This window comes from Jatropha curcas, chromosome 4 (assembly GCF_041381405.1).
Source record: "Jatropha curcas cultivar XTBG-Jc1 chromosome 4, XTBG_Jcur_1.0, whole genome shotgun sequence".
NCBI lineage: Eukaryota > Viridiplantae > Streptophyta > Magnoliopsida > Malpighiales > Euphorbiaceae > Jatropha > Jatropha curcas.
In genome coordinates, this window is record NC_143154.1 from 22,647,414 (window position 1) to 22,672,996 (window position 25,583).

Consider the following 25,583-nt stretch of genomic DNA (forward strand, 5'->3'; position numbering starts at 1 on the left):
CTTAATTAAGTATTTAAGTAAATTAAATTAAATATTGTTAAATATATTTTAATGAATATTAATTATAACTATAAGGACGGTACTAAAATACAAATTCCTACCTAATAATAAATTTTAGGAATTTTATTAACAAATAAATAGTTATAGATCAATTAATTATAATGGACTATGTGAATTAAGTGACTGAATAAATGACGGTTATGGCGGACGAGATTAGTGGATATGAATTTGCCCGATGGATGGGCTGTGCGTGTGGATTTGTGAAAATTTGATAAATTGGGGTAGTACAGTTTAGAGAGGAAATGTTGCCGAATTTTTAATAAAACACTTAATGAATAATTAAATTAGTTATATTCTTAATAAGTAGTAACGACTAAAACCTTAAGTATTATGATTATTATCAGCATTAGGAATATCATTATTATTATTATAACTAGAAATTTTATCTAAAGGTTATAAATTAGAATAAATAAATAAATAGGGAAACTATATATATAGAGAAATATAAAGTTTAGTTTGATATGTGAGTAAAGCGAATAGTAACCAAAACTAATAATTAAGGTAAAAGTACGTTTCTTGAATGAAACCCCTAATGTAGAATTTTCTTATTATGTTAGATGTTTATAGATTCCGAAAGGTGGAGACAAATGCGGGAAGCGTGCAGTAATAAAGATAGTCCTTTGAAGGACAATAAAGAACTGTGAGTAGTGTTAGATAACTAGTATCATCCGCCTGCATTCATGCATTCACGGCTAAATGCTATCATGCATTAATTTGTTGAATTGCCATATTGTGCTGCACTATTTGTTGATATTAAATAAATTATGTGATTACTTGTGCTGTGTATATACTGTGTCTTGTTTGTGTGGAATTGGGATGAAGTGGGCCACCATGGGTTTGTGAGGACGGTCTGTGATATGGATCCTGAGTATGATATGATATGGAATTTGACCGTCGGCCGGGAAAATGGGAGATCGGCGCCCCCGTGTGCACCTGATGATATGGATTATATGGAAAACCACAGGATGGCTTCTTGTTGTTGCGCACCTGATAATCTAGATTTGATTGTAGCCCGCAGGGTGGCCTCCTGTTGTGAGCACTTGATGATCTAGATTGGATGGAGACCACCGGGTTGCCTCCTGTTGGTATGGAAAAGAAAAGAGGGAATGGAAAAACAATGAGAGGACTGGTCAGTGAGGATTAGACCAGTTGGCCGTATGGGGGATCGGCTGCCTGGTGCACATGTATGAGAGGGCGAGCCATGTGTGAGGACGGCTCGTTGGGGTTTTAGGTGGTGCCACTGACTAATTTCCACGTGATGTGATTATATGAAGGTGATAATAATTGTGATTGTTGTTGTATTGCCATTTGTGTGACAAACTGCATGATCATATAACTAAACGAGTGACCAAATTAAAATATTTTAGCATTTGTGTGATTGTGTGGGGTGAGAGGGTTATCTAACCCTACTCATTGAGTTTGGCGCTCATCCCTGCCTACTATTTTTTTTTTCAGGTAATAGAAAGAAAGGAAAGCCATATGGAGTTGAAACACGTATTATAGAAGATTGTTAATGATAGAAATAACGATGTGTATGTAAAGGTAGAGTTCCGCAATTGTATTCCAGTTGGGTTGTAAATAAATAGTAAAGTTCATGTTAAATATATGAACTGTATTTTGGATGCATATGTATAATAAGTTAATGGGCCTGAATCCATAATTATGAATAGAATGTGGGATTTAAATAAGTTAGGCTTACTACGGGCTTTGGAGGCCTTAAGCCCACCCAGGTCCTAGTGCCGGTCCGGTCCATAGAAATGGGTCGTGACAAAGTTGGTATCAGAGCATAAGTTGGGCCTTAGGAATCAATTGCGGAACATAGGAAATTAAATAGAGAGCTCCTATGTTGGGATCGGCCGTAACCAACAAAGGAGTGTAGTCTGGATTGAATTCCATTTTAGTGCCGGTGGACGCATCGTGCACGAGGATGGAAGGAAATCTATATGAAACTTAGGATGAGAATTAAATGTATATAAGTAATAGTAAATCATAAAAAGGTCCGGGTAACTGACGTTTATAAAATAAACATTTCGAGTTTTGCTAAATCCCCTCCATCTATTTTGAAGCAGAAGATCAGTAGGAAATTGGTGTAATGGCCTGATCACCCAGTACACCATGATTCGATAAGAGACACTGCTTCAAAAATTATTTGAAATTATTTAGAAAAGAATTCGGAGTTTTAAAGACAATAAGAAAGTAAATTTATTTGAACTATGATTTGAGAAACATGTTTTATTATTTGCTTATTGGAAATTGTTTTGAAGTTGCAATTAATTGTTTGGTTTTATTGTTTTGTCGGCATGTCAAAAATTTATCTGATTTTAGAATTTAAATTATTTACAATGATTGCATGTTTGAATTATTTTATCATATTGTCTATCCCGAGGACTAAATTAGGCCTATAGAAATTAATATTGATAAATTAATAATAAATGGTATAGAATATGAATTTGAATTAAAATTTCAATTAAGATATAGATTAAATTCTAGAAATGTTACTGTTAGGGAATAAAAAGTGAAAATTGTAATGTACATTAAATTAAGGGTTAGCAAAAGAAGGATTTAGGACAAATAGTCATACTAGACAAGAAATCCTCAATTAACCAAGCGAAACTTAAGGATGTAAAGAGAAAATTTGTAACTTACTTAAGCATAACATTAAGGAGGATAGAGACTTATTGGAAAAATTAAATAGAGTTAGACGTGGAAACAATAATTTGTGTCTAAGTACAATAAAAAGTATTGATTGAGGTGAATCTCGACATATAGAATTTAAATAGAGCAATGAAATTAAAATAAAAGACAAAGGTAAACTAATTATGTGATTAAATATGAAGAAAATAATTTTTAACTGGATAGGTCATATTGAGGTGAGGCAGAATATAATAAGGAAACGGGTAAAACTTCCTTTGCACAACTAGTATGAAGGGTAAGATTTTGGGTGTTTTAATATAGAATTAAAAGTAAAATTGGTTGGTAAATAATTGGGCAAAAGTTTGAATCGAAAATTTGATTAATATAGAAAAGAGTGACTAATAGTTAATAGAAGTAATTACAAGTCATGAAATAATTATGAATCTTTTATAATAAAATGAGCAATTAGATTGAATCGATAATAGACTTATGGAACTAATGTGTAACTAAGGGATAGTTGGTATAATCTAAAATTTTATAAGGTGAAAGTGTAGTAAGTGTATTAGATATTATATAATTAAGATCCTAGCACATGTAGGATGCTTAAAGGGCTAGACTAAGTTCATAAATCTATTATAATAAAATGAATGTAGAAGATGATGAATAATGGAGAATGAATGGGGAAAGGAACGTGGATGCTGTAGGAAGCTTAATAAATTAAGGAAATTGGATGTATCTAGGTAGAGAGTTATGTAGAAAGGACTAATACCATTTATTAATCTAAGGTAATGATAAGAAACGTATATAAAACCTGCTTTAAAGAATTAAGTACAAATTTAGATCGAGGTGCTAAATAAAATAAAATAAAATAAAATAAAAGTTAATAAATTTGGAAGAGAATAAAGGTCAAAGATAACTCATAATGATGAAGTAGAGATAAAAAAAAATGATGATAAAATAAGTAACTAAATAAATAAAGATAAAATAATAATATAAATATAAATATAAATATAAATATAAATCACTACTGAAAATAACTTTTGGGAAAATTTAAGGTGTGGACCAATCTACTTGAGAGACTAGTAATAGCGAAAGGAATAGTAATGATGGAGATTAGAATATTCTTGGTTTAAGAGGATCATTTAGGGATGAAATATGTAACAGTAGACTGGAACTAGATGATTTAAGGATTGTCCTCGTGGAGATAGACAATTCATTTTTGTTAAATACCAAAAGGTTTTAGAAAATAAAATGAGTATTGATTTTCAAACTTTATGAAAATATTTTTATACCACGATTGAGATTGGTTTAAAATAAAAGTAAATGCAAATTTCTATTAAAAGAATTTCAAGGTTTTATGTGAGTGACATGCCGATGTTTTTAAAAGTTGGAAAGGAAAATTACTTTGAAAGTTTTTAAATAGTCAGTTACCCATAGGATGGTCAACCTAGGCTGTAGTTGTCAACTCATTAGTCGAATTTTGAATAAACAATTAATCTAATAATTTATAACGGTGAAACAATGTATAGTGGAAGTATGAATAAATGAGGACTCTTAAATTACTCAAAAATCCTTAGTTAGTAGACACATTCGATGAAATTCATATGAGATAGTTAGTATTGTAGGCTATTAGTATAAATGAATCTATTGAGGCAGAAATTTCTGAAGAATAAGAGATACAAATCAATAAAACTTAGAGATAGATACCTTAAGAACCGAAATTTTTAGTACTATAGACTATAATGAGTTGTGACAAATCAGAATTTAAGAGACTCGATATGTAAATTTAAACTTTCAGATAATTCACGAGATGTAAACAACCCATAAATGTATTAAACAATTAAACTTCAAGAGGAAAGTTCGAAAATAGTTGTTAAATTAGTGAAATGTATAGGTATTAGTTGATATTAGTTGAGGTTGAGATAATAACACCAGGTGGCCTTGTGCTAACCTGAGAAACTAGAGTCGATAAGATTGAATGGATAAATTTAAGGAAATTATAAATACCTTGCTAAACATAAATAAGAAAGGAGGAGATAGATAAATTGATACTATATTTTAAAACTTGGATGAAAAATTAAACAATTAGCTTATATATTATAAATGTGGAGTAGTGGAAACGAATAAATTATGTTGACGCAGAGTTGGGTGATAGAAATTGAGTTGGTGATGTCTACTTACTTGGTGTGATGTCGGAATTGTAAGACAACGTTAGGTCGAGACTTAAGAACTGTTATTGAGATAATCAATAGTACGTTGAAACGATAGTGATCGGATAAGCCGTGAAAAAGTCATGATTCGTAGTATGAAGAAACTAAGTGGAAAGAATACATAATAAGTATGCTTCAATATCCTTAAGATGAATTAATAAGCAACATAAGTGAAATGAGAGGTTATTATGAAAGTCAACTTTTAAGGAGAAATGTTAAGATAATTTAAGGAATAAGTATTAGACGTATGGACGACGATTAAATAGAAAGTGTGGAGATCCCTATAGAGTAAGATAACTAATATTGCAGGGATGTCCTTAGTAAATCAGCTATTTAAATAATTGCGCTAGTGTACGATAAAACTATTATAAGAAGAATAGAACTTGTATAAAAAAGAACTGATAGAGTGAGCTCGAATAACCCTGCGATACTTTAGACAACAGGAGTTACAAGATAATTTTTCTTGAAATTTTGGATTAAGGTATCAGTTTTCCAGTTTTGATTAAGAAAAGATTTAGTCATAACATATGTACGTTAAATAACTCAATATTGATTATACATAAATTAAATTTCAAATTGTTTTGCTTTTTGCAAATTATATATTTGGTTTTCATAAAGAAATGTGTAAAAAAAAAAAAATTAATTCTCAAGTGAAATTAAACACTCTTGGGAAAAATATACATCTTACACTTTTTATTGAAAGACTCGGTTAATTATACGATTTTATTTAAAGAAAGATCTCCTAGCAACTGTCTGAAGATAGTTTGGAGATTAATGTAATAAATCTTCCTATAAGCTTCAGTAAGATGGTACTATGTAACTTAAACGAAATTTTATTCTAAATATGATGATTGGTGATAGAAATACAATCATAAAACCCCCACTCACTTTGTTTCCTCGATATGTATTTTCGCTCTTGAGCTGTCTCCTTGGTTCTGGAAGCAATTTCTGATAACTTTAAAATTTCTCATGCGTCCATTCTTAAGCTTTCCCATTAGATTCAATTCGAGGACGAATTGTCTTAAGGGGGGGAGATTGAAATAACCCGAATTTTTATTTTCAAAATTTTGGAATTTTCATTAAATCAAAAATCCGGATTTATGATAGTATGGGCTGTTAAGACCGAGTAATTCTAATTGAGCCCAAAGTTTTATGAATTGGGCCCAAGCCCAAAAACATATTATTCGGAATTTTCGTTTGGGTAACACTTAAAATTTCGATGAAAATGAAAATGGAACACTAATTGCTAATCGATTATAAATGTGTTTATATATAGGTGTAACTACTATATAAATTAATCAGCCTAAAATTAGATATCTTTGCTATTAATATTTTATGATTATTGAATAAATTGAGAAAATATTACGGAACTAAACAAAATAATCAAATAAATTGAACCGGACCCAAAAATCAAATTAATTTTTCGAAAACCAGATGAAAAATCCATAAATCAATTGAAAAACCAAGCTAAAACCATGATTTAAACCAAACCAGACTCGAATCGACCCAAACCCCATCCACCAATTAGAAAATTCTAGAAAAAAAAAAAGAAAGAAAGAAAAGAGAAACGAGAAGAGAGACTCAGTGGTCTCTCTCTCGCTCTTCTCTCTCAACAACCCCCCTCCCCTTTTCTTCTCGTTCTCCGACCACCGGCCACCAAATCCGGCAAATGAATACTCTAAAAACATCTACTCAACACAAGGAAGAAGATTATAGCTTAGATTTGAACTGAAATTGTGTCTATTTTGAAAGGGAAGAGCTTGAAGTTTCGGCCACCGTGGTGACACCTTTCTCCGCAATTCACGTCGTTTCAGGCAAGTCTAGAGCGCAAGGTGAGTACCAAATGACTCCTCTCTTCTTCCTCTTTCATTTGATGGCCTCCTCGTCGACTGTAATAGCCGGAATCGGAAAACCCAAAATGGGTATCACCGAACCTTTCCGGTCAATTTTCGGCCAAATAGTTCATACCCACCTTGATTTGAATACATATTAGTGATCCTCTCATCGAAACGAATAAAATGAAATATTGTTTGTTAATTTTGGTGAAGATTTGACTTTTCCGGCCACCGTGCACGGCGGCGACGACGGTGGTCCGGCGACCGGCCGGCGAGACTTCAAGAGACAGAATGCTCTCCTCTTCGCGCGGATGACGGACATAACATCTGATTTTCAATCGGTACACTCAAAAGCTTAATTCGCAATTTTTGAATAAATCCCGAATTAATTAATTAATGAACTTAATTAAGTATTTAAGTAAATTAAATTAAATATTGTTAAATATATTTTAATGAATATTAATTATAACTATAAGGACGGTACTAAAATATAAATTCCTACCTAATAATAAATTTTAGGAATTTTATTAACAAATAAATAGTTATAGATCAATTAATTATAATGGACTATGTGAATTAAGTGACTGAATAAATGACGGTTATGGCGGACGAGATTAGTGGATATGAATTTGCCCGATGGATGGGCTGTGCGTGTGGATTTGTGAAAATTTGATAAATTGGGGTAGTACAGTTTAGAGAGGAAATGTTGCCGAATTTTTAATAAAACACTTAATGAATAATTAAATTAGTTATATTCTTAATAAGTAGTAACGACTAAAACCTTAAGTATAATGATTATTATCAGCATTAGGAATATCATTATTATTATTATAACTAGAAATTTTATCTAAAGGTTATAAATTAGAATAAATAAATAAATAGGGAAACTATATATATAGAGAAATATAAAGTTTAGTTTGATATGTGAGTAAAGCGAATAGTAACCAAAACTAATAATTAAGGTAAAAGTACGTTTCTTGAATGAAACCCCTAATGTAGAATTTTCTTATTATGTTAGATGTTTATAGATTCCGAAAGGTGGAGACAAATGCTGGAAGCGTGCAGTGATAAAGATAGTCCTTTGAAGGACAACAAAGAACTGTGAGTAGTGTTAGATAACCAGTATCATCCGCTTGCATTCATGCATTCACGGCTAAATGCTATCATGCATTAATTTGTTGAATTGCCATATCGTGCTGCACTATTTGTTGATATTAAATAAATTATGTGATTACTTGTGCTGTGTATATACTGTGTCTTGTTTGTGTGGAATTAGGATGAAGTGGGCCACCATGGGTTTGTGAGAACGGTCTGTGATATGGATCCTGAATATGATATGATATGGAATTTGACCGTCGGCCGGGAAAATGGGAGATCGGCGCCCCCGTGTGCACCTGATGATATGGATTATATGGAAAACCACAGGATGGCTTCTTGTTGTTGCGCACCTAATAATCTAGATTTGATTGTAGCCCGCAGGGTGGCCTCCTGTTGTGAGCACTTGATGATCTAGATTGGATGGAGACCACCGGGTTGCCTCCTGTTGGTATGGAAAAGAAAAGAGAGAATGGAAAAACAATGAGAGGACTGGTCAGTGAGGATTAGACCAGTTGGCCGTATGGGGGATCGGCTCCCTGGTGCACATGTATGAGAGGGCGAGCCATGTGTGAGGACGGCTCGTTGGGGTTTTAGGTGGTGCCACTGACTAATTTCCATGTGATGTGATTATATGAAGGTGATAATAATTGTGATTGCTGTTGTATTGCCATTTGTGTGACAAACTGCATGATCATATAACTAAACGAGTGACCAAATTAAAATATTTTAGCATTTGTGTGATTGTGTGGGGTGAGAGGGTTATCTAACCCTACTCATTGAGTTTGGCGCTCATCCCTGCCTACTATTTTTTTTTTCAGGTAATAGAAAGAAAGGAAAGCCATATGGAGTTAAAACACGTATTATAGAAGATTGTTAATGATAGAAATAACGATGTGTATGTAAAGGTAGAGTTCCGCAATTGTATTCCAGTTGGGTTGTAAATAAATAGTAAAGTTCATGTTAAATATATGAACTGTATTTTGGATGCATATGTATAATAAGTTAATGGGCCTGAATCCATAATTATGAATAGAATGTGGGATTTAAATAAGTTAAGCTTATTACGGGCTTCGGAGGCCTTAAGCCCACCCAGGTCCTAGTGCCGGTCCGGTCCATAGAAATGGGTCGTGACACTTATATAAATAAACATATAAAGTTAGATATAAAGAAACTGTACCTCAATAGATAAAATTTATTGAATTATAAATATAATTATACATATATGCATTTATATATTAAAGTATTTGGAATTTTTTACTATATAATATTTATTTTGTTAAACTATACATTTGTGTATACTTTTATAGTTATGAAAAATGAAAATTATATTTTAAATTTATTAAAAAAATTTTTTTAAATGTTTATATTTATTTTCAGTTTTCTCATGTAAGTAGGAAACGATTGAGGTTATCCAAATCGAAGTACAACCTAATTTTAATGTAAAAATAATTTTATTTAAAATATTAAAATTGCATAATTAATGTTTAAACGGGAAATTAAGTAGACTAAGTTAAAGGCTACTATTTTAAATTAAAATATTTTGTTAATTTAATAACTAATGAAAAACTAAATCAAAGGACTTTTTTTCTATTGGATAAAGTAAAAAATTATATTATATACTATATAAAGTATATCGTAAATATGGTAAAAATATAGTATCTTTAATAATTTTAAATTTATTGTTTGAAAAAAAAAAGGATAATTTAGGTTTTGGTTGGTTATATTAATTGCTTATTTAAATCTAAATTCTATTGGATAGAATAAGAAATTATATTATATACTAAAATAAGGTATATATTAAATATAATAAGAATATAATATCTTTAAGGATTTTAAATTTATTGGTTGAAAAAATAAAGATAATTTAATTTAATATGTGAAAATATAATATGTTTGATTATTATTTGTAATCAATCTTTAATTTAATTGGTTATAATTATTTTCTATAAGTAACTTATCTAAAAAAATATAATTTATTATTATTTACTAAGAAATATATTATAATATTTATTATTTGATTTTTTTTGAATAATCTTGTTGGAGAACAACGATATGGAAAATCAAACTATATTCGACTGAATGATACTTCCATTCATGCTCTTGAAATATCACAAAAAAAAAAAAAAAAAAAAGGAGTATTAGAGTGTTATCCTAAAGGTACAGCAAAAAGGTAATATTATAACTTTTGTCAGTTGTTAAGTATAAAAATTTGCGGACTTGTATTAATTTATTTTAGAGGACACGTAAAAAAGGACAACGAGATGGATAATGTTTTATACATTAATAAATTTGTACAATTGTTAGTTAGCAGTTGTACAAAACACCTAAATACAAGTGAGAACAATTAATAATAGACATGGCCATGTAACGGTTCCAAGAACTGGAACCGGTGGTTCGGAATCGGTCTAAAACGAAACTAGAATTGGTGGGAACCAAAATCGGAGACCTATAGTTCGGTGCCGGTTCCAACATTTTTGGAACCACAAACCGGCGGTTCCAAGAACCGGTCGGAACCGGATGGAACCGCCGGTTCAAACTGGCGGTTCGAACCAATATTTGAATTATTTTTGTAATGGCTTGAACCGTCGGTTCCAACAGGCAGCATCTTTTTTTTTTTTAATTTTTGTGTGAAATCTCCAAATTACCCCTCCTAATAGCTATAAACAGCTACATAACGGTTAGTTTCAAGGGTATTTGTGGAAAAATGATTTTTTGGATTTATTATAAATACCTCATTCCATTTACAATCTCCTCACACAAAATTATCTCTACTCTATTTTATTCTTTTCTACTCTACAATCTCTCTAATTTTCATTCACAATTTATTGTCCAATATATTGCAAGATAATTTCTTCAAAGTCAAATCTCCAATTATTTGTCCAAATTATTATGAATTAATTTCTTCAAATTTCAATATCTAATTATTCTCTCTAATTTTTTTTATTCAATTTTTCAAATTACATATTATTTTTATATAATGGCAAGTGGAGGAAACTCAAGATCCACTAAGGGCAAGGGAAAGATTGGAGAAACACAACATTCATCTATCCCTACAAACGACATCTCCGATTTCACTCTCGACCAATATAATCTTCAAGGATATCCAAATGAAAATTTGAAAATTCCAACTCAAGAATCTGAATTTAATGATGAGCAATTACAAAAAAAGGAAGAGCAAGAGCAAGAGCAAGGTACACAACTTCTTCGAAGAGCAAGACAAAGTTCCAACATATTCATCATTCATTTCACTAAGAAATTCAAAGGTGACAAAATGTTCGATGTAATTTGCAATTATTGTGAAAAATCTTATAAATTCAAACAATTGGGCGGTTATAGATCATTTTGGAAGCATTTGGAGACAAAACATCCAACAAAAATAGGAGTTGATCAGTCTCAAACATAAATTTTCGGGTACACATCTTCTAACATTTCTTTATTTAAATATTCTGAAAAACAACAAAAAGAAGAATTAGCAAAAATGATTTCTATGGAACATTTATCTTTTAGTTTTAGTGAAAAAGAGGTCTTAATCAATATTGTCAAAAAGCTTTAAATCCTTCTGCTAAAAGAGTGCCAAGAAATACTGTAAAACGAACTATTATTTTTTTATATATAAAAAAAAAAGAGTTAAAGCTTTTATTGTCTGAAATGAAAATTCATGTTTCAATTTGTTGTGATATTTGAAGTGATCATTGGCAAATGCATTCTTATATGGGTATTATATGTCATTGGATTGATGATGATTGGAAAATTCAAAAAAGAATTATTGCATTTCGTGATTTTGATGATAAACATATTGCAAATAATATTTAGAGAATAATTGTTTCAATTTTAGATGAATATAAGTTGACAAAAAAAAATTTTTCAATTTCATTTGATAATGCTTCAGCTAACATAAAATCAATTATTGAACTTAAAAATATTTGTGAACCAAAAATTGGTGGAAAATTTTTTCATATAAGATGTGATTGCCATGTTTTAAATTTATGTGTACAAGGTGGTTTAAAAGTTTTTGAATCTTATATTTCTCCAATTAGAAAAACTATTTCATATATATGGGGACATCCCCAAGTGATGAAAAGTTGGGCTAAATTTTGTTAGGAAAATAATAAAAGACCAAAACATTTTCCAAGGGATGTCCCAACTCGTTGGAATTCAACATATGAATTATTAAACGAGTCTTTTTCGTATAAAGAATTATTGTGCATTTTTGTTACTAATAATATTGAAGAAATTAATTTATATCCACAAAATTGGGATATTTGTGCAAAAATTTTAGACATTTTAAAAAAATTTTAATGATACTACCTATAAATTTAGTAAGGTTTATTATCCCAAATCTCATTTATTTTTGCCTATATGCATTAATATTGCTAGTGCACTCCCAGAATTTGAAAATGATTTTATATTACAATATTGTGTTTTTTAATAAAAAAAATGGTTATCTTATTTTAAAAGTATACCACCCCTTTATCTTATTGCTTTTGTATTTGATCCTAGATGTAAAATTGAAGTTTTATCTGAATATTTGACTATTTATTATGAATTATTAAATCTTGATATAGAAGATAGTGTTAATATAAATGTAGTATTGCATGAAGTTATACAAAATATTGTAGAATTATTTAGTGAATTTGTTCAATTTTCTAGTTCATCTACTTCTAATTCTTCTTAATTCAATAATCAACAATTTCCAACTCAAAGGATAAGTGTTAGTGTTGCTGAACGCATTTTAATACAAAGACAAAAAAGACCAAGGGAATCCAATTCTATTTCTGAATTTGATAGTTATCTAACCACTTCTTTTCGAGTTTGGTGATGATTATGCAGATAATAATTTTCTAATTTTAGATTGGTAGAGTCGTCACGCCAATACATTTCCAATACTTTCTTTAATTGCAAAACAAGTTTTAGAAGCTTCGGTCTCCACTGTTGCGGTTGAACAAACTTTTAGTCAATGAGGAAACATAATTGGTGAAACACGATCTCGTATGACACCCGATTCATTAGAAGCACAATCATGCATGGATGATTGGAGCAAGGCTGAAATAAGAGCACAAGAATATCTCATAGAAAATGAAGATTTATATGATTTTTACAATGGGTCCTCAACGGGAACATCAACCGGTGGTGGAAATAACAAATAAGGTAAAAATAGTGAAATTAGTACAAGGTAAATAAGAACTATGTGGCTTTGATTTCTCTAAACCCCAAGAGGATACGTAGGCAACTTAATCTTTTTTTAAAAAAATTAAGTTCAAGCCATTTTTTTAAAAAAAATTAAGTTCTAAATTTTTTAAACAAAAAATAAATTTAGTTGAAAACTTTTTTTAAAAAAATAAATTAAGTTCAGGTCTTTTAAAAAAAAATTTAATTCAAGCATTTTTTAATTTTTTTAAGTGTATTTTTTTTTAGAAATTATTTCACAAATTTTTAAATTTTAAATTTTGAAAACCAGTCTTCAAAATTTAAAATTTAAAATTATGCGATTCGCCGAAAAATCAGCCTAAATATCAGTTTTGGAACTGTTGAGAAATCGAAATCGGAAATTTTCGGTTCTGTTCCGGTTCCAAATTTTTTAGAACCGGAACCGGCGGTTCCAGAACGGTGGCCATGCCTAATTAATAATATATAATAAAAAATGCATATTGTAATCAAGTGTAGTCTGATTGATCTTTCTACCTCTCGTAGAAAATATAAATTAATTCGCAATCGTCGAAATAATGTTTTAGTTCATTGGATTACGAGACAGGTTAATGTAGGGGGTTTATACTTTAGCTAGAGATTCCTACCATCATACTAGTCTCAAAAGTTTAGTATTCAGTTCTCTTAGTTAACTCTTCATTGTTTCTTTTAATGAAGTTTCTTTTCTTTAAAAAAAAAAAAAAGATGGATTGCCTTTTAATAAAAAAAATGACAAAACGCTCACCTTATATGTTACACCAAAAAAAAAAAGCCTCAATTTATATGTTACACAAAAAATCTTGTGACACTATCAATTGTTATTTTGACAAATTGAATACTTTAACTTATAAAATTTTTCTTTTGAATATTTTAATTTGTAAAATTAGATAAATAAAACATTTAATGCATAGTTAACAAATGTGAAAATTATTGTTATAAAAATTGGAATCAAATATCAAATCAATATTTTATATATAAAAGCTAAAAACACTAAAAAATTATTACTGTAAATGTGGAGAGACATGCAATGTTATCAAATGGGAAAATGACGATTTTATTTCTATATTTTACCATAATATCAACATCACCCCTATATTTTTTAAAATACATAGGTTTATCTCTATTTGTTGCTTTTATTACATTGTTATGTCTTTCTGTTTATTTTTTGGGAAAATTATTATTTCGTCCCTGAGATTTTACATAATTATTTAAGTAGTCCTCGACATTTATACATGTATTTATAACGTCTCTGAAGTTTGCCACCATCATATTAATTGGTCCTTCCGTAAAAAAAATACACTTTTTCCGTTAATTTTGAGAAGAAAACACAAAATTATCCTTTGCAAAAATAATTATTTCGTCCTTGAGGTTTGTCATAATTATTAATTAGTCCCCCACATTTATACAAATATTTATAACGTCCTTGAGGTTTACTTCTGTCATATTAATTGGTCATTCCATAAAAAAAATACACATTTTCTATTAATTTTGAGTAGAAAAGACGAAATTATCCTTTATAAGTTTTTATTGACATTATTATTAATTCCTTTCCTCTAAAATACCTGAAACTCACATTTTCACTATCTTTAGTCACCACCGTGTCAATGAAAACTATCATCTTCATAACCAGATCACCACCAAAACTAAAACCCAACATCCAAACTTAATCAAGCCATCATCACCTTTCATCCATTTATCTTTCTCTCCTTGATTAGAGGATTTAGGTTAATTTGGTCATTCTATTAAAAATTAACAGCAAAAAGTGTGTTTTTTGGACGGAAGGACCAAGTAATATGACGGAAGTAATCTCAGGGACGTTATAAATATTTGTATAAATGGCAGAAACTACTTAAATAATTATGGCAAACCTCAGCGACGAAATAATTATTTTCCCTTTTAGTTTTGTTGGTGATCTGGTTATGGAGATGATACTTGACAGAGACATGGTGGTGGCAATGAAGACCGCGTTGGGTTGAGGAAGATGGTGAAAATTTGAGTTTCAGGTATTTTAAAGGAAAGGAATTGACAATATTGTCAATGAAAGCTTATAAAGGACAATTTCGCATTTTTCGCTCAAAATTAACGGAAAAAATATATTTTTTTTTATGGAAGGACTAATTAATATAACGGAAGTAAACCTAAGGGACGTTTTAAATATTTGTATAAATGTCGGGGACTACTTAATAATTATGGCAAACCTCAGAGACGAAATAATTATTTTTCCAAAGGATAATTTCGTCTTTTCCTCTCAAAGTTAACGGAAAAAATGTATTTTTTTGACGGAAGGACCAATTAATATGACAGTGGCAAACCTCAAGGACGTTATAAATATATGTATAAATATCGAGGACTACTTAAATAATTATGTAAAACCTCATGGACGAAATAATAATTTTCCCTTATATTTTTTTTTACTTTTTCAACAATAAATTATTATCTTGTTCCTATATTTTGTCAAAATTAACAAATATGTCCTTGTATTTTATTAGATATTATATTTTTATATTTTGCTAGCATTAACTTCTCTATTCCTGTATTTAATGAAAAAGTATAAAATATCAACAAAAATGATATAGCAGTATAAAAGAGGCAAAAGATAGACACGAAATTATATATTCCTATCAATGAAAGAGCAAATGCATATATTTTGACAAAATTCAAAGATAAGATAGTAATTTTTTCTTACCAAAATTAACTCAATTGGGTTTAACAAGTTCTCTATAAAATTTAGGGTACCACATCATTTTTCACATAAAATACATATGGTAAATTGATATATTTGGCTTACGAAGATTCAATTGGACATAAAATTAGATTCAATTGAAGTAATTTAAAAATATCAGGGATCAAATTGAACTTTGATCTTAAATAAAAATCAACTACATTCGCTGAAGCGAAGCGTTACGTGTACTTATCGGTTGCCACTCGCGTCACTGACCCTCGTTTCCCAAAACAACCAGCAAAACCTATTTAGTGCTTTACACTGAAAAAACAGAGCAAAGAAGGAGACATGAATCTGCTTCCTCTTTCTGTTTCAAATCCCTACAAATTCCCTCTTTCTCTACCTTTACAATTTAATGCCATCCCTTTGTCGTCATTTCGATTCTCCCTTCCACCATCTAATTCTTGTCATTTCAAATCCTCATTTTCAATCCCAGCTTCTAATGTTTACAGTAACATAGCAAGAACAAGAGGAACGAAACGGTACCAATTTATTGGCCACTGCACCACTAGTAGTAGAAACTTAGAATTAGAATCATCGTCTTCGTCATCACCGTCAGATTCAAATAATGATTCTTCATCACCCACCGTTGATTGTGTGGGGACGGGTCTGGACGTGGAGTGCCTTATCTCTCCCTCCGACACCAACGATACACTATCAACGGCGGCGGTGGAAGTAGAAGAAGGAGGAGTAAAAGAATCGAAAAGAAATTTAGTGGAAACGGTGGTGGAGACGGGAATTTTAGTATCGCCGTTCTTTTTTTGGGGAACGGCGATGGTGGCGATGAAGGAGGTTTTGCCTCTCGCCGGACCTTTCTTTGTGGCTGCTTTTAGGCTTATTCCTGCTGGCTTGATTTTAGTTGCATTTGCTGCTTCTAAGGATAGGCCTTTACCTTCTGGACTCACTGCTTGGTTATCTATCGCTCTGTTTGGCGTTGTTGACGCCGCTTGTTTCCAGGTTAGTTGTTTGTTTAAAGCAAAATAATTAGTGGACTTCTACATTTGATAATTTTTTTTTTTTTGGACTAATTTTAAGATGCTTTATTTGATACAATTATGCACAAAATTAGCAGAAAATTTATGTGATTCTGTTAGACTTTGATGTGCTTTAATCTTCAAAACCAGTGCTTTGTTTGGTAGAAACTACACTGGGTTACATTTAGATAGTATGCATTTGAAATGATGAGTGGATTTGATTTATATTTCACTCGTACAAAATCAATTTTGTGAGTTCAGAAAATACATATTCCATTTTTATCTATATACATATATATGCTATATACGGGGCCTGTTTGGTGTTGATGTTGGTAATAGCAAATTTTAGGCCAGAATTTGGAGTATTCTTGTCTGCAGACGGATGTAGCTATTTGCAATAGTGATTTTCTACAGGTCCAAAATTGATTTTGGGACAGGGCTCGAATAAATAGGAGCTTTTTCCAAAATCGATTTGGGGGTCCATAGAACTCTATTCCAAAACAGCCACATTATTGGGCTAACAAAATTTCTAACGTTACCAAAAATTTGTTATTACCAATGTAAGTCCAAAAGGGTCCAAAATATGTTGATTTTATGAAGGTAAATCACTAAGTTTAGAATGACTACATATACATATATACAGATGGGCCCTTATTAACAAGTGTAAGGATTGGTGTGCTTTACACCTATAGTGTGACTGGATTCTTTTGGTATGCTAAAAATTGATGCTATATTTTAGTTATTTCTTGGGTCTGATGATAACAATTACATTAATGGTGGAACAGGGGTTTTTAGCTGAGGGACTGCAGAGGACATCGGCAGGTTTAGGCAGTGTATGTACATTTTCTTTATCTAGCTATTTAATTCTTTTATTGTAATAGTTATTAAATTTATTTTTCATGTTGTTGTATCTTATTGTAAGTTCTACATGCTGGTCTTTTGCTCCATAAAGTTGGAAAACGAGTAGTCTTCTTGATACTTCTATTCAGAGTTAAGAATTAGGCTTCGATTATCTTGGTCAATGGAAATAATTGATTTAAAAAGGTTTAAAGTGGATCAATTGCAAACGATTTCACTTAGTGAGAAATGTTACAATCCCTTATTTGTGATCGAGTATTTGAGTCGCAGTACTAGTATTATTTAACTACCCACTATAATGGAGAAACTCCCTTAGCAACTTCCTACTATTAAAGAAACTGATCTCCATATTGTTATCTGCAGATAGGAAAACAGAAAAATAAAGTACCAAATAAAGCAGCTCCCTAACAGAAAACATCCTGATTTAGGAACTAAATTAAGCTTCACAAATAGGAATAGTTCTTTCATAATCATAGGAGGCTTTTAGGGGAGGAGGCCAGGGCAGGATTTAGGAGTCAGTCATTCAACATCTTCTATACCTATGATATTCTCCTACTCAAGAAAAAATGATGATATAATTCATGGAGCCTTCATACTGCAGGTTATAATTGACTCGCAACCTTTGACTGTGGCTGTACTTGCAGCCTTATTATTTGGTGAATCCATTGGATTGGTTGGAGCTGCAGGCCTTATACTTGGTGTTGTAGGACTTTTACTTCTTGAGGTGAACTCTTAACTTCTGATCCTTTATATATATTGCATGAGATATTGATGTGCATTATTGGTAGCTAAATTATCTGATATTTCAGGGACCTCTGTTGCCTATTTAATGTGATATATCATACATCCTACCATCCAAATAGGGAAAAAAAAAGCAAAAAAATTTAAGGGTTCCATTTCTTTCCTCGTTGATTAGTGTTGGCATAATCTTTTTGCACATGATATCAGCATATCTGGACGTGAATCATTATTTTTATTCAAAGTTTTTACTTAGTCCTGCCTAAATCACTGATGTAATATTTCAACGTAGGAAACTAGGTCCCTGTTTGACTTATTTATTTCCTTTGTAGAGACTAATAATTTTAAGCTTTAGCTTAGACTTAGATTTGACAATTAGGTTTCATTGCCCAAGATTACTTCGGAAGGGGATCAATTTATGTTTCGGAAGCTATGCTATTTTCACCAATTACTATTCATGTGAATGGTATCTATGTGTATATTAAGTGAACAATTGTACTAAAAATTATACAAAGTAAATTCCCAAATAATCGGAGGGTCACAAGCGGCCCCACTTAAAGCTCTATTACCTAGACATGTAATTAATGGCACAGTATATCACTGCAATTATGCACAACAATAGCTATTAAATAGACAATAAAGAGAATGATTAAATCTATAAAAATACTCCTAACTTTTCGACTTGTTGTAGAATCACTCTAAATTGACCTTTGTACCCCGAACACCCCTGACATGCAAATTCGCAAGTGTACGAAATCGCAACAAGAGGATTGTATATCAAGTACCAAAATTATGTTAACCTACTATTATTTAAACGTCAATAAGGGGAATAATTGTTTAAAAGAAATAAAATAAAGCAATGAATAAGAAATCAAGCAAGTAACTGTTGAAAAGAAATTAAGGATTAAAGACTACTAGGGATTTTAACTTCACTTAATTCTGTCCAGTTTATTTTATTAGTTTGATAATCAATTTTAATTTTTCAAAAAGGAGAAATAATCCAAAAATCACTAATAAGCGCTCTCAATATTTTATTAGCTATTTTAACCCAATTTAATTATTCATCTCTCAATGGCGCAACCAAATATAGATTAAATCATTAAGTTCTTGTGATTATTCAGAAATTCACAAATTAAGGTCTTTATTTTTATGAAAACGTCCCACGAGTCAAACCATAAGTTGTTATTCCCATGAAATTTATTACCCTGTTCGTATCAAAAATCCTTCTCGATAGTGATTAATGAAATAAATCAATGCATGAGAAAAACTCTCTCTGGAAGTATTAAGATCAATAATGAAATTTTACTTGAATAAGGAAAATCAAATCTAATATTATAAATTGAAGTTGAATTTAAGCTACATCATATCTCCAGTAAAAAGATTTAGTTCAGCATAGTAAACTCAATTAAACTTGTAGATAATCTCTTAATGAAAAATAAATAAGAAAAGAGTTTAGAAATGAAAACTAGTTGACAATTGGCTAGAGCAGTTTCCTTAATTCTTGGCACTAACTTGGATACTTGAAGTGGTAAAGAGAGAGAAACTATTTAGAGTGGAGAACAAAAGAAAAAAAGATAAAAATAAACTAGCTAGTCTGTCTCTTTATATAGACTTTTTGGAATATCTTCGAGTTCATTTAGGAAAATGAATTTTTATTGAGGATGAAATCTTTTGGAAGTAGAAAATTGTTTTAGGCTTTATATTTCTTCCTATTTAGGAATCTCCTAACATCTAAATAAGATTCTAGCTTGAACAGACACGACCCATAAAATTCTCATGTAGATCCATCCAAGCATCACGGGCTTAATCTCATTTATATAGACTTTTTGGAATATCTTCGAATTCATTTAGGAAAATGAATTTTTATTGAGGAAGAAATCTTTTGGAAGTAGAAAACTGTTGAGGCTTTGTATTTCTTCCCAATTAGGAATCTCCTAACATCTAAATACGATTCTAGCTTGAACAGACACGGCCCATTAAATTCTCATGTAGATCCATGCAAGCATCACGGGCTTAATCTGAAAACTTGGCCCAAGTTGAACTCTGCAGAGTAGCATGAGGGTGCTGGGTAGCACGCTCTAGGCGTGCTCCCTGCTGGAAGTCTTGGACAACTAATTGCTTTTAATCTCACTTGTATTTTTGGCTGGTTTCTATAAAAATCCTGCAATATTCCTCAAGATAAAGTGAGATATGATTCAAGGAAGCCTTATTAAAAAGCAAAAATAAATTTAACTAAAATGAAACAAATTAAGTAAATTTAAAAGAAATCCTAGAGAAAATCTACTAAAAATACTATAAAAATAAAACCTATCAACCCCATTTTGAAACTTAGATATATTAACACTCTAAAATCATATTAGGGTTAGAAATTTAATTAAAAATACATAATAGTGGTTCCACTATCTGACCTTGAGTCAATTTAACTCAAGCGCTCAGTCACACAATAAGCGCACCATTTTTAATAATAATAAAAATCCTTATTCATTTCTCCCTCGACTAGATTGACAACCCCTCCTTCATCTTTGCAACCCACCATTATCAATTGATTTTTGAAGAACGTAAGATATAATCTCACCCCTAGATGAAGCTCTCTCACCCATCAATACTAAATTGTGTCCAATTCCCATGGTTACTACCATTATCTCAGATCAAGATTGAATCTTTCTCTCTTACATGAACCACAACATCTTGAATCTCCATTTTCGAGCCTACTACCTTAATCATCAATTATCTTCTTCCTTTCTCTTTATCTCCATTTTTAATCATTTGGCAAAACTCATATTCTTCAACAATCAATGCAGCAAATAAGAAGAATCAATTTGGGGTTTTCTGAATTTTCAATTTCTCTAGTGTGGTTTTGTGGTGTTTGGGTTAAATTTTCAATGGATATTTGATTGATGATGAAGAATGAGTGGGCGACGATCAAATCGGCAGCTGATTTTTTGTTTCCCTTTCTTATTTTGGTGCTTCTACTTAAACTGAGGATAAACGCAAGGTGCTATCAATATTGCCCTCTTGCTTTGTCCTTTTTTTTTGTTTCTTTTTTCTTCCTTTCCCTTTCTTATTTCTTTTGCTGTTTTGAAAATGAAACTCAGTGATTAATTCTATTTGATGGGATAAATCATAATTTTGAGCTTAGATCTTTAGTTTTGGATTGCTTTAACAAAGCTCTATGGAAGATGATCAATTAGAAAAGATAGAGGAAGAAAAAGAGGAGAGAGAGAGAAAATGGTGGGTTAGTTTGTTTTCAATACAATGAGTTTTAGGTCCTTGGGTTAAGTTAACCCAAGGTTCCAATATGGGTCCCCACTATATAATTTTTTATTCACAGTTCTAACCTCAATATGGTTTTAGGGTGCTAATTTATCGAAATTTGAAAATGGGTGTGGCTAGAGTACAGAGGTCAATTTAGAGTGGTTCTGCAACAAGTTAAATAGTTGAGGGTATTTTATAGATTAGGCCTAAAGAGAACACCAAAATTAAACGAGGTTCATCCAATTTTGCCTACGTCCTACCAAAATAATATAGAAATAAGTACAACAATAGGAGAGAGAGGAGAAAACTATGACTATATAGAAGAAATAGGCAAGTTTTGGAGATGAGAACGAGACTGGAAAGCCCAAACAGAGCCCGGCGGAGGAATGCTTACCGATACCGAAGCTGTTCTGCTCATCCCTCCGATAAATCGCCATCTCGTAGCACCACCACGACACCGATTCTCGTTATTTTTCCGAGCCCCCCATGCCATGCCGTGACTTCGATTTAAACTTAAGGGAGGGGGTCCCTATTATAGACCAAGGAACTCATCCCATTTCCCTCAATTGGCGATGTGGGATTCTTGCCACACACCAACACTGTATATACCAAAATTTAAATTCAAGGAACTTTACTTTATCTCCCTTTTTGTATATATAAAATCAATTAGAGATTGAATGCCTCTTCCAATTTGTAACTATCAGATTATTACAAAACCAGGTAAAGTACCTAGTCGTGTTATAATTAAAATTAAGTAATTAAATTGAGATGATTAAATATTTATATTATAAAAAAATTATTGCGACCACTGTTAGAACTATTTATTTGACAAGGTGCTGCCAGCATTTGATGTGAAAAGCAAATTTCCAACAGTTAGCTGCAGTCAACATTAATGTTTATTCTACACATTTATATGTCTTGCAATTTTTTTTGGGGGTTAATTTTGCATATCAATTATTCTCTTATAAAAAGTAAATATTTAGAAAATGAAAATTACAATTACAAGCCTGCAGCATTGTGTTGCCAATTTACTTGTTAGTTCCTATTTGCTCACCTTGAGCTGAAGTCCTCTGTTTCTTCCTCATAGCTGCTGATCTCTTACCGTCACTGGTATTTATGTCATTGAGTGTGATGCATTACAGACATTTTTTTTCTACTTTTTGTTTTTAGAAATGGAATAAAAGTTCAACTCAATAGAATTTTATTTGCCCCTTTTTTTATTGAATGATGATGCGGTTTGTCCTGCAGTTACCTGTTCTGGCTCTTGATGAGGGTAATTTTTCATTGTGGGGAAGTGGAGAGTGGTGGATGCTTCTTGCTGCTCAGAGCATGGCAGTAGGCACAGTCATGGTCCGTTGGGTTACCAAGTACTCAGATCCTATTATGGCAACTGGATGGGTAAGTTATTCTGAATTGCCCTCGCTCAGCTTATTGTTTGTCATACAATGATAGTCTTGATAATTAATGACATAGTTAATTGTCATTGGAATTTTTTCTTCTTTTTTTGTTTTCTATTCTCTTTTTAGGTGCTATTTATGTTTCTTGATTTATTCTTTTTTTTTGTTTTCTTATCTGGATGTTTGATTATACGTAGCTGTTTTCAGATGTAAATGGATGATATACAGAAAAATCAAGTTTGTTCTGAGATTGCCTTAAAATGATACTTGATGTGCCAATGCCAAAATTTGGTTTTATGCAAAGTTCAAGCAAATGGAAAGGAAATTGACAGTCTTACCTGAACTTTAATTGCAGCACATGGTTATCGGTGGTCTCCCTCTTGTGGTAATCTCTATTCTCAACCATGATCCCGCCTTCAGTGGGAGTCTTAAGGATTTGACAACATCTGATATATTGGCACTCCTCTATACCTCTATTTTTGGAAGTGCTATTAGTTATGGGGTGTATTTCTACAGTGCAACAAAAGGTTAAATTTTATACTCAGAACTCTATTTGCAAGCCTTTCTTTCTGTTCTTCATTTGGTTCTGTTTTATTTTTCTTTTAGTTCGTTTGCATGACTAATATCATGATTGGTATAAATGAATTTTATAAAATTTTCCAGAATTCATTTGAAATTTCTTGTTTTCTGTGTAAGAAAATTTCATTTTACTCGGATAGGATTCACATAATTAAGCCAAAGTTTATCATTTATAAATGAATTCTATACTTCGAGTTCATTTATACCAAACATGGATTAGAATTTAGTCATATGATACTTGCTCAAAATCATCTTTTTGCTTCGCGTTCTTGTGCTGTAATTTGCAGAGTCAGCACGTTTTAATTGCACTAAGATATTCAAGTCCTGATTTTACTTTTTGGATTTCCATAGGAAACTGATTTGTCATTGCTTATAATTTCAGGTAGCTTGACAAAGCTCAGTTCCCTCACATTTTTAACCCCAATGTTCGCTTCAATTTTTGGGTAAGATTCTTCAGTTAAAAAACAATAAAAGATTACAATTCAATTGCAATTTTCTAGATGAATCTTGTTAGAATGCAAGTTCAGATCTTAGTGCATTAATAATTGCATTAAATATCAGTGAAACTTCCAGTATTTTCTTGATTTATTCTTTGGCAATTGGATTAACTACAGGTTCCTATATCTTGGTGAGACCTTCTCATCCTCACAACTGGTGGGGGCTGTTCTTACTTTGGTTGCAATATACATGGTTAACTATCGTGAAAGTATTGAATGAAGCATTTTGCCTATAAGATGGATGCAAAGGGCAGGAAAATGCTGATGGTCTGGTTAGACTCCTGATTCTCTAGAGTGAGAATAAAGTTGATCAAAAGATATCAATCAACATATATGCTACCAGCTCATTAATATATCTGTGAATAATGGTCGGAATTGTTTGGTACCTTTTAAGGGTTACATATGATTCAAAGTGACAAAGCTGTTACCTCAAAGGGTCTGAATTGGATAGACTGCCTCTTGATGTCTAGAATTTCTCACTTCAAGACTATCGTTGTTTGTACCCTGGTTGGGAATCAGTTTTGCTGTGCATTTACTTGTACATAGGGAAACACTTGGAACTAATCTTCTTTTGAGAATGTATATATAGGAAATTCTACATTGTTCTTTTCCAAAATAAACAGTGCTTGTTAAATTATTGAGACAGGTCCCATCTTGTGATGGAGAGAGAGAAAGTAAAGTAGAAATAAAGTGATTAAAATCAGAGTTAGAAAGCATTGATGGAGGTGTGTGAATTCAGGGTTTTGCTGCATTTAGAAGTCATACTGTTTAGATTAATAGTTCTTTTATTGCTAGAAATTTGTAACCTGGCTAAATAGCTTGTTTTGTTTTGTAGTAATGTTTGTACATTCGGTTGTATTTTTGCCCCTATTTATTCACCCTTGAACAAGTTACATGCCAATTCAGTGTACTCTGCTTCTTGTCACCTTAGCAATTTCCCGTTTAAATTAATTTTTCTCATGATAGAAATTTGTAATGTTTCAGAAACTTTGAGATCTTTTTTTTTTTTTTTCCCTTATCTTTGTACATTTTGTAGTACATTTGGTGTTTTTGGTGTCTATAGCATGCTAATTGTTGAAGATGATCCGTTGGTGTTCATTGGTTGATCTCTTGCCAAGCAAAATGATACCTGCTCAACCTATTATTTTGGAACTTGAAAAATAGGTCGGCGTATCTTTTTCCATGGAAATTTCTTGCTTACAGTCGGTGCAATCAAAAAATGTTTTTTAAAAAATGTTACTGTTTTGTCATTCTTTTTCTAATTTATGGTCAGAATCTTCATTTTAATCAAAATACAAAACTCTGATTGTAATTGGTTTGGTGTACGAGTAAATTCGTGTGCGGTATAGGTAAGTTATTTCTCCCTCTAGTATTGTTATTAAGACCTAATTAGTGGATTTTAGTTTGTTATTGTATGAAATTAAATTAAAGCACTTGAGAAATTTGTCTGAGTTGGGTTGAAAAAAACCTGGAGTCATCGAGCTATACCTAAATAAACCTACGTGAAACCTGAAACAAACACTTACCCTCGTGCAAAATCTA

At 31.4% G+C, this 25,583-nt stretch overlaps 1 protein-coding gene and 1 long non-coding RNA gene across 2 annotated transcripts; both read left to right on the top strand.

Moving 5' to 3' along the window:
* The first annotated feature begins 6,484 nt into the window (after nt 1-6,484).
* Nucleotides 6,485-7,813, top strand: LOC149496999 (uncharacterized). The gene is made up of 3 exons (XR_016320659.1): nt 6,485-6,736; nt 6,953-7,080; nt 7,758-7,813. It is a non-coding gene; the product is annotated as an uncharacterized LOC149496999 (long non-coding RNA).
* Nucleotides 7,814-15,935: 8,122 nt separating this feature from the next.
* On the top strand, nt 15,936-24,942 carry LOC105641839 (nodulin MtN21 /EamA-like transporter family protein). The gene is made up of 7 exons (XM_012226492.4): nt 15,936-16,700; nt 17,503-17,550; nt 18,177-18,299; nt 22,817-22,966; nt 23,321-23,492; nt 23,927-23,987; nt 24,159-24,942. The coding sequence occupies exons 1-7, from the start codon at nt 16,032-16,034 to the stop codon at nt 24,259-24,261; spliced, it is 1,326 nt and encodes a 441-aa protein (XP_012081882.1). The 5' UTR covers nt 15,936-16,031; the 3' UTR covers nt 24,262-24,942.
* The last annotated feature ends 641 nt before the right edge of the window (nt 24,943-25,583 follow it).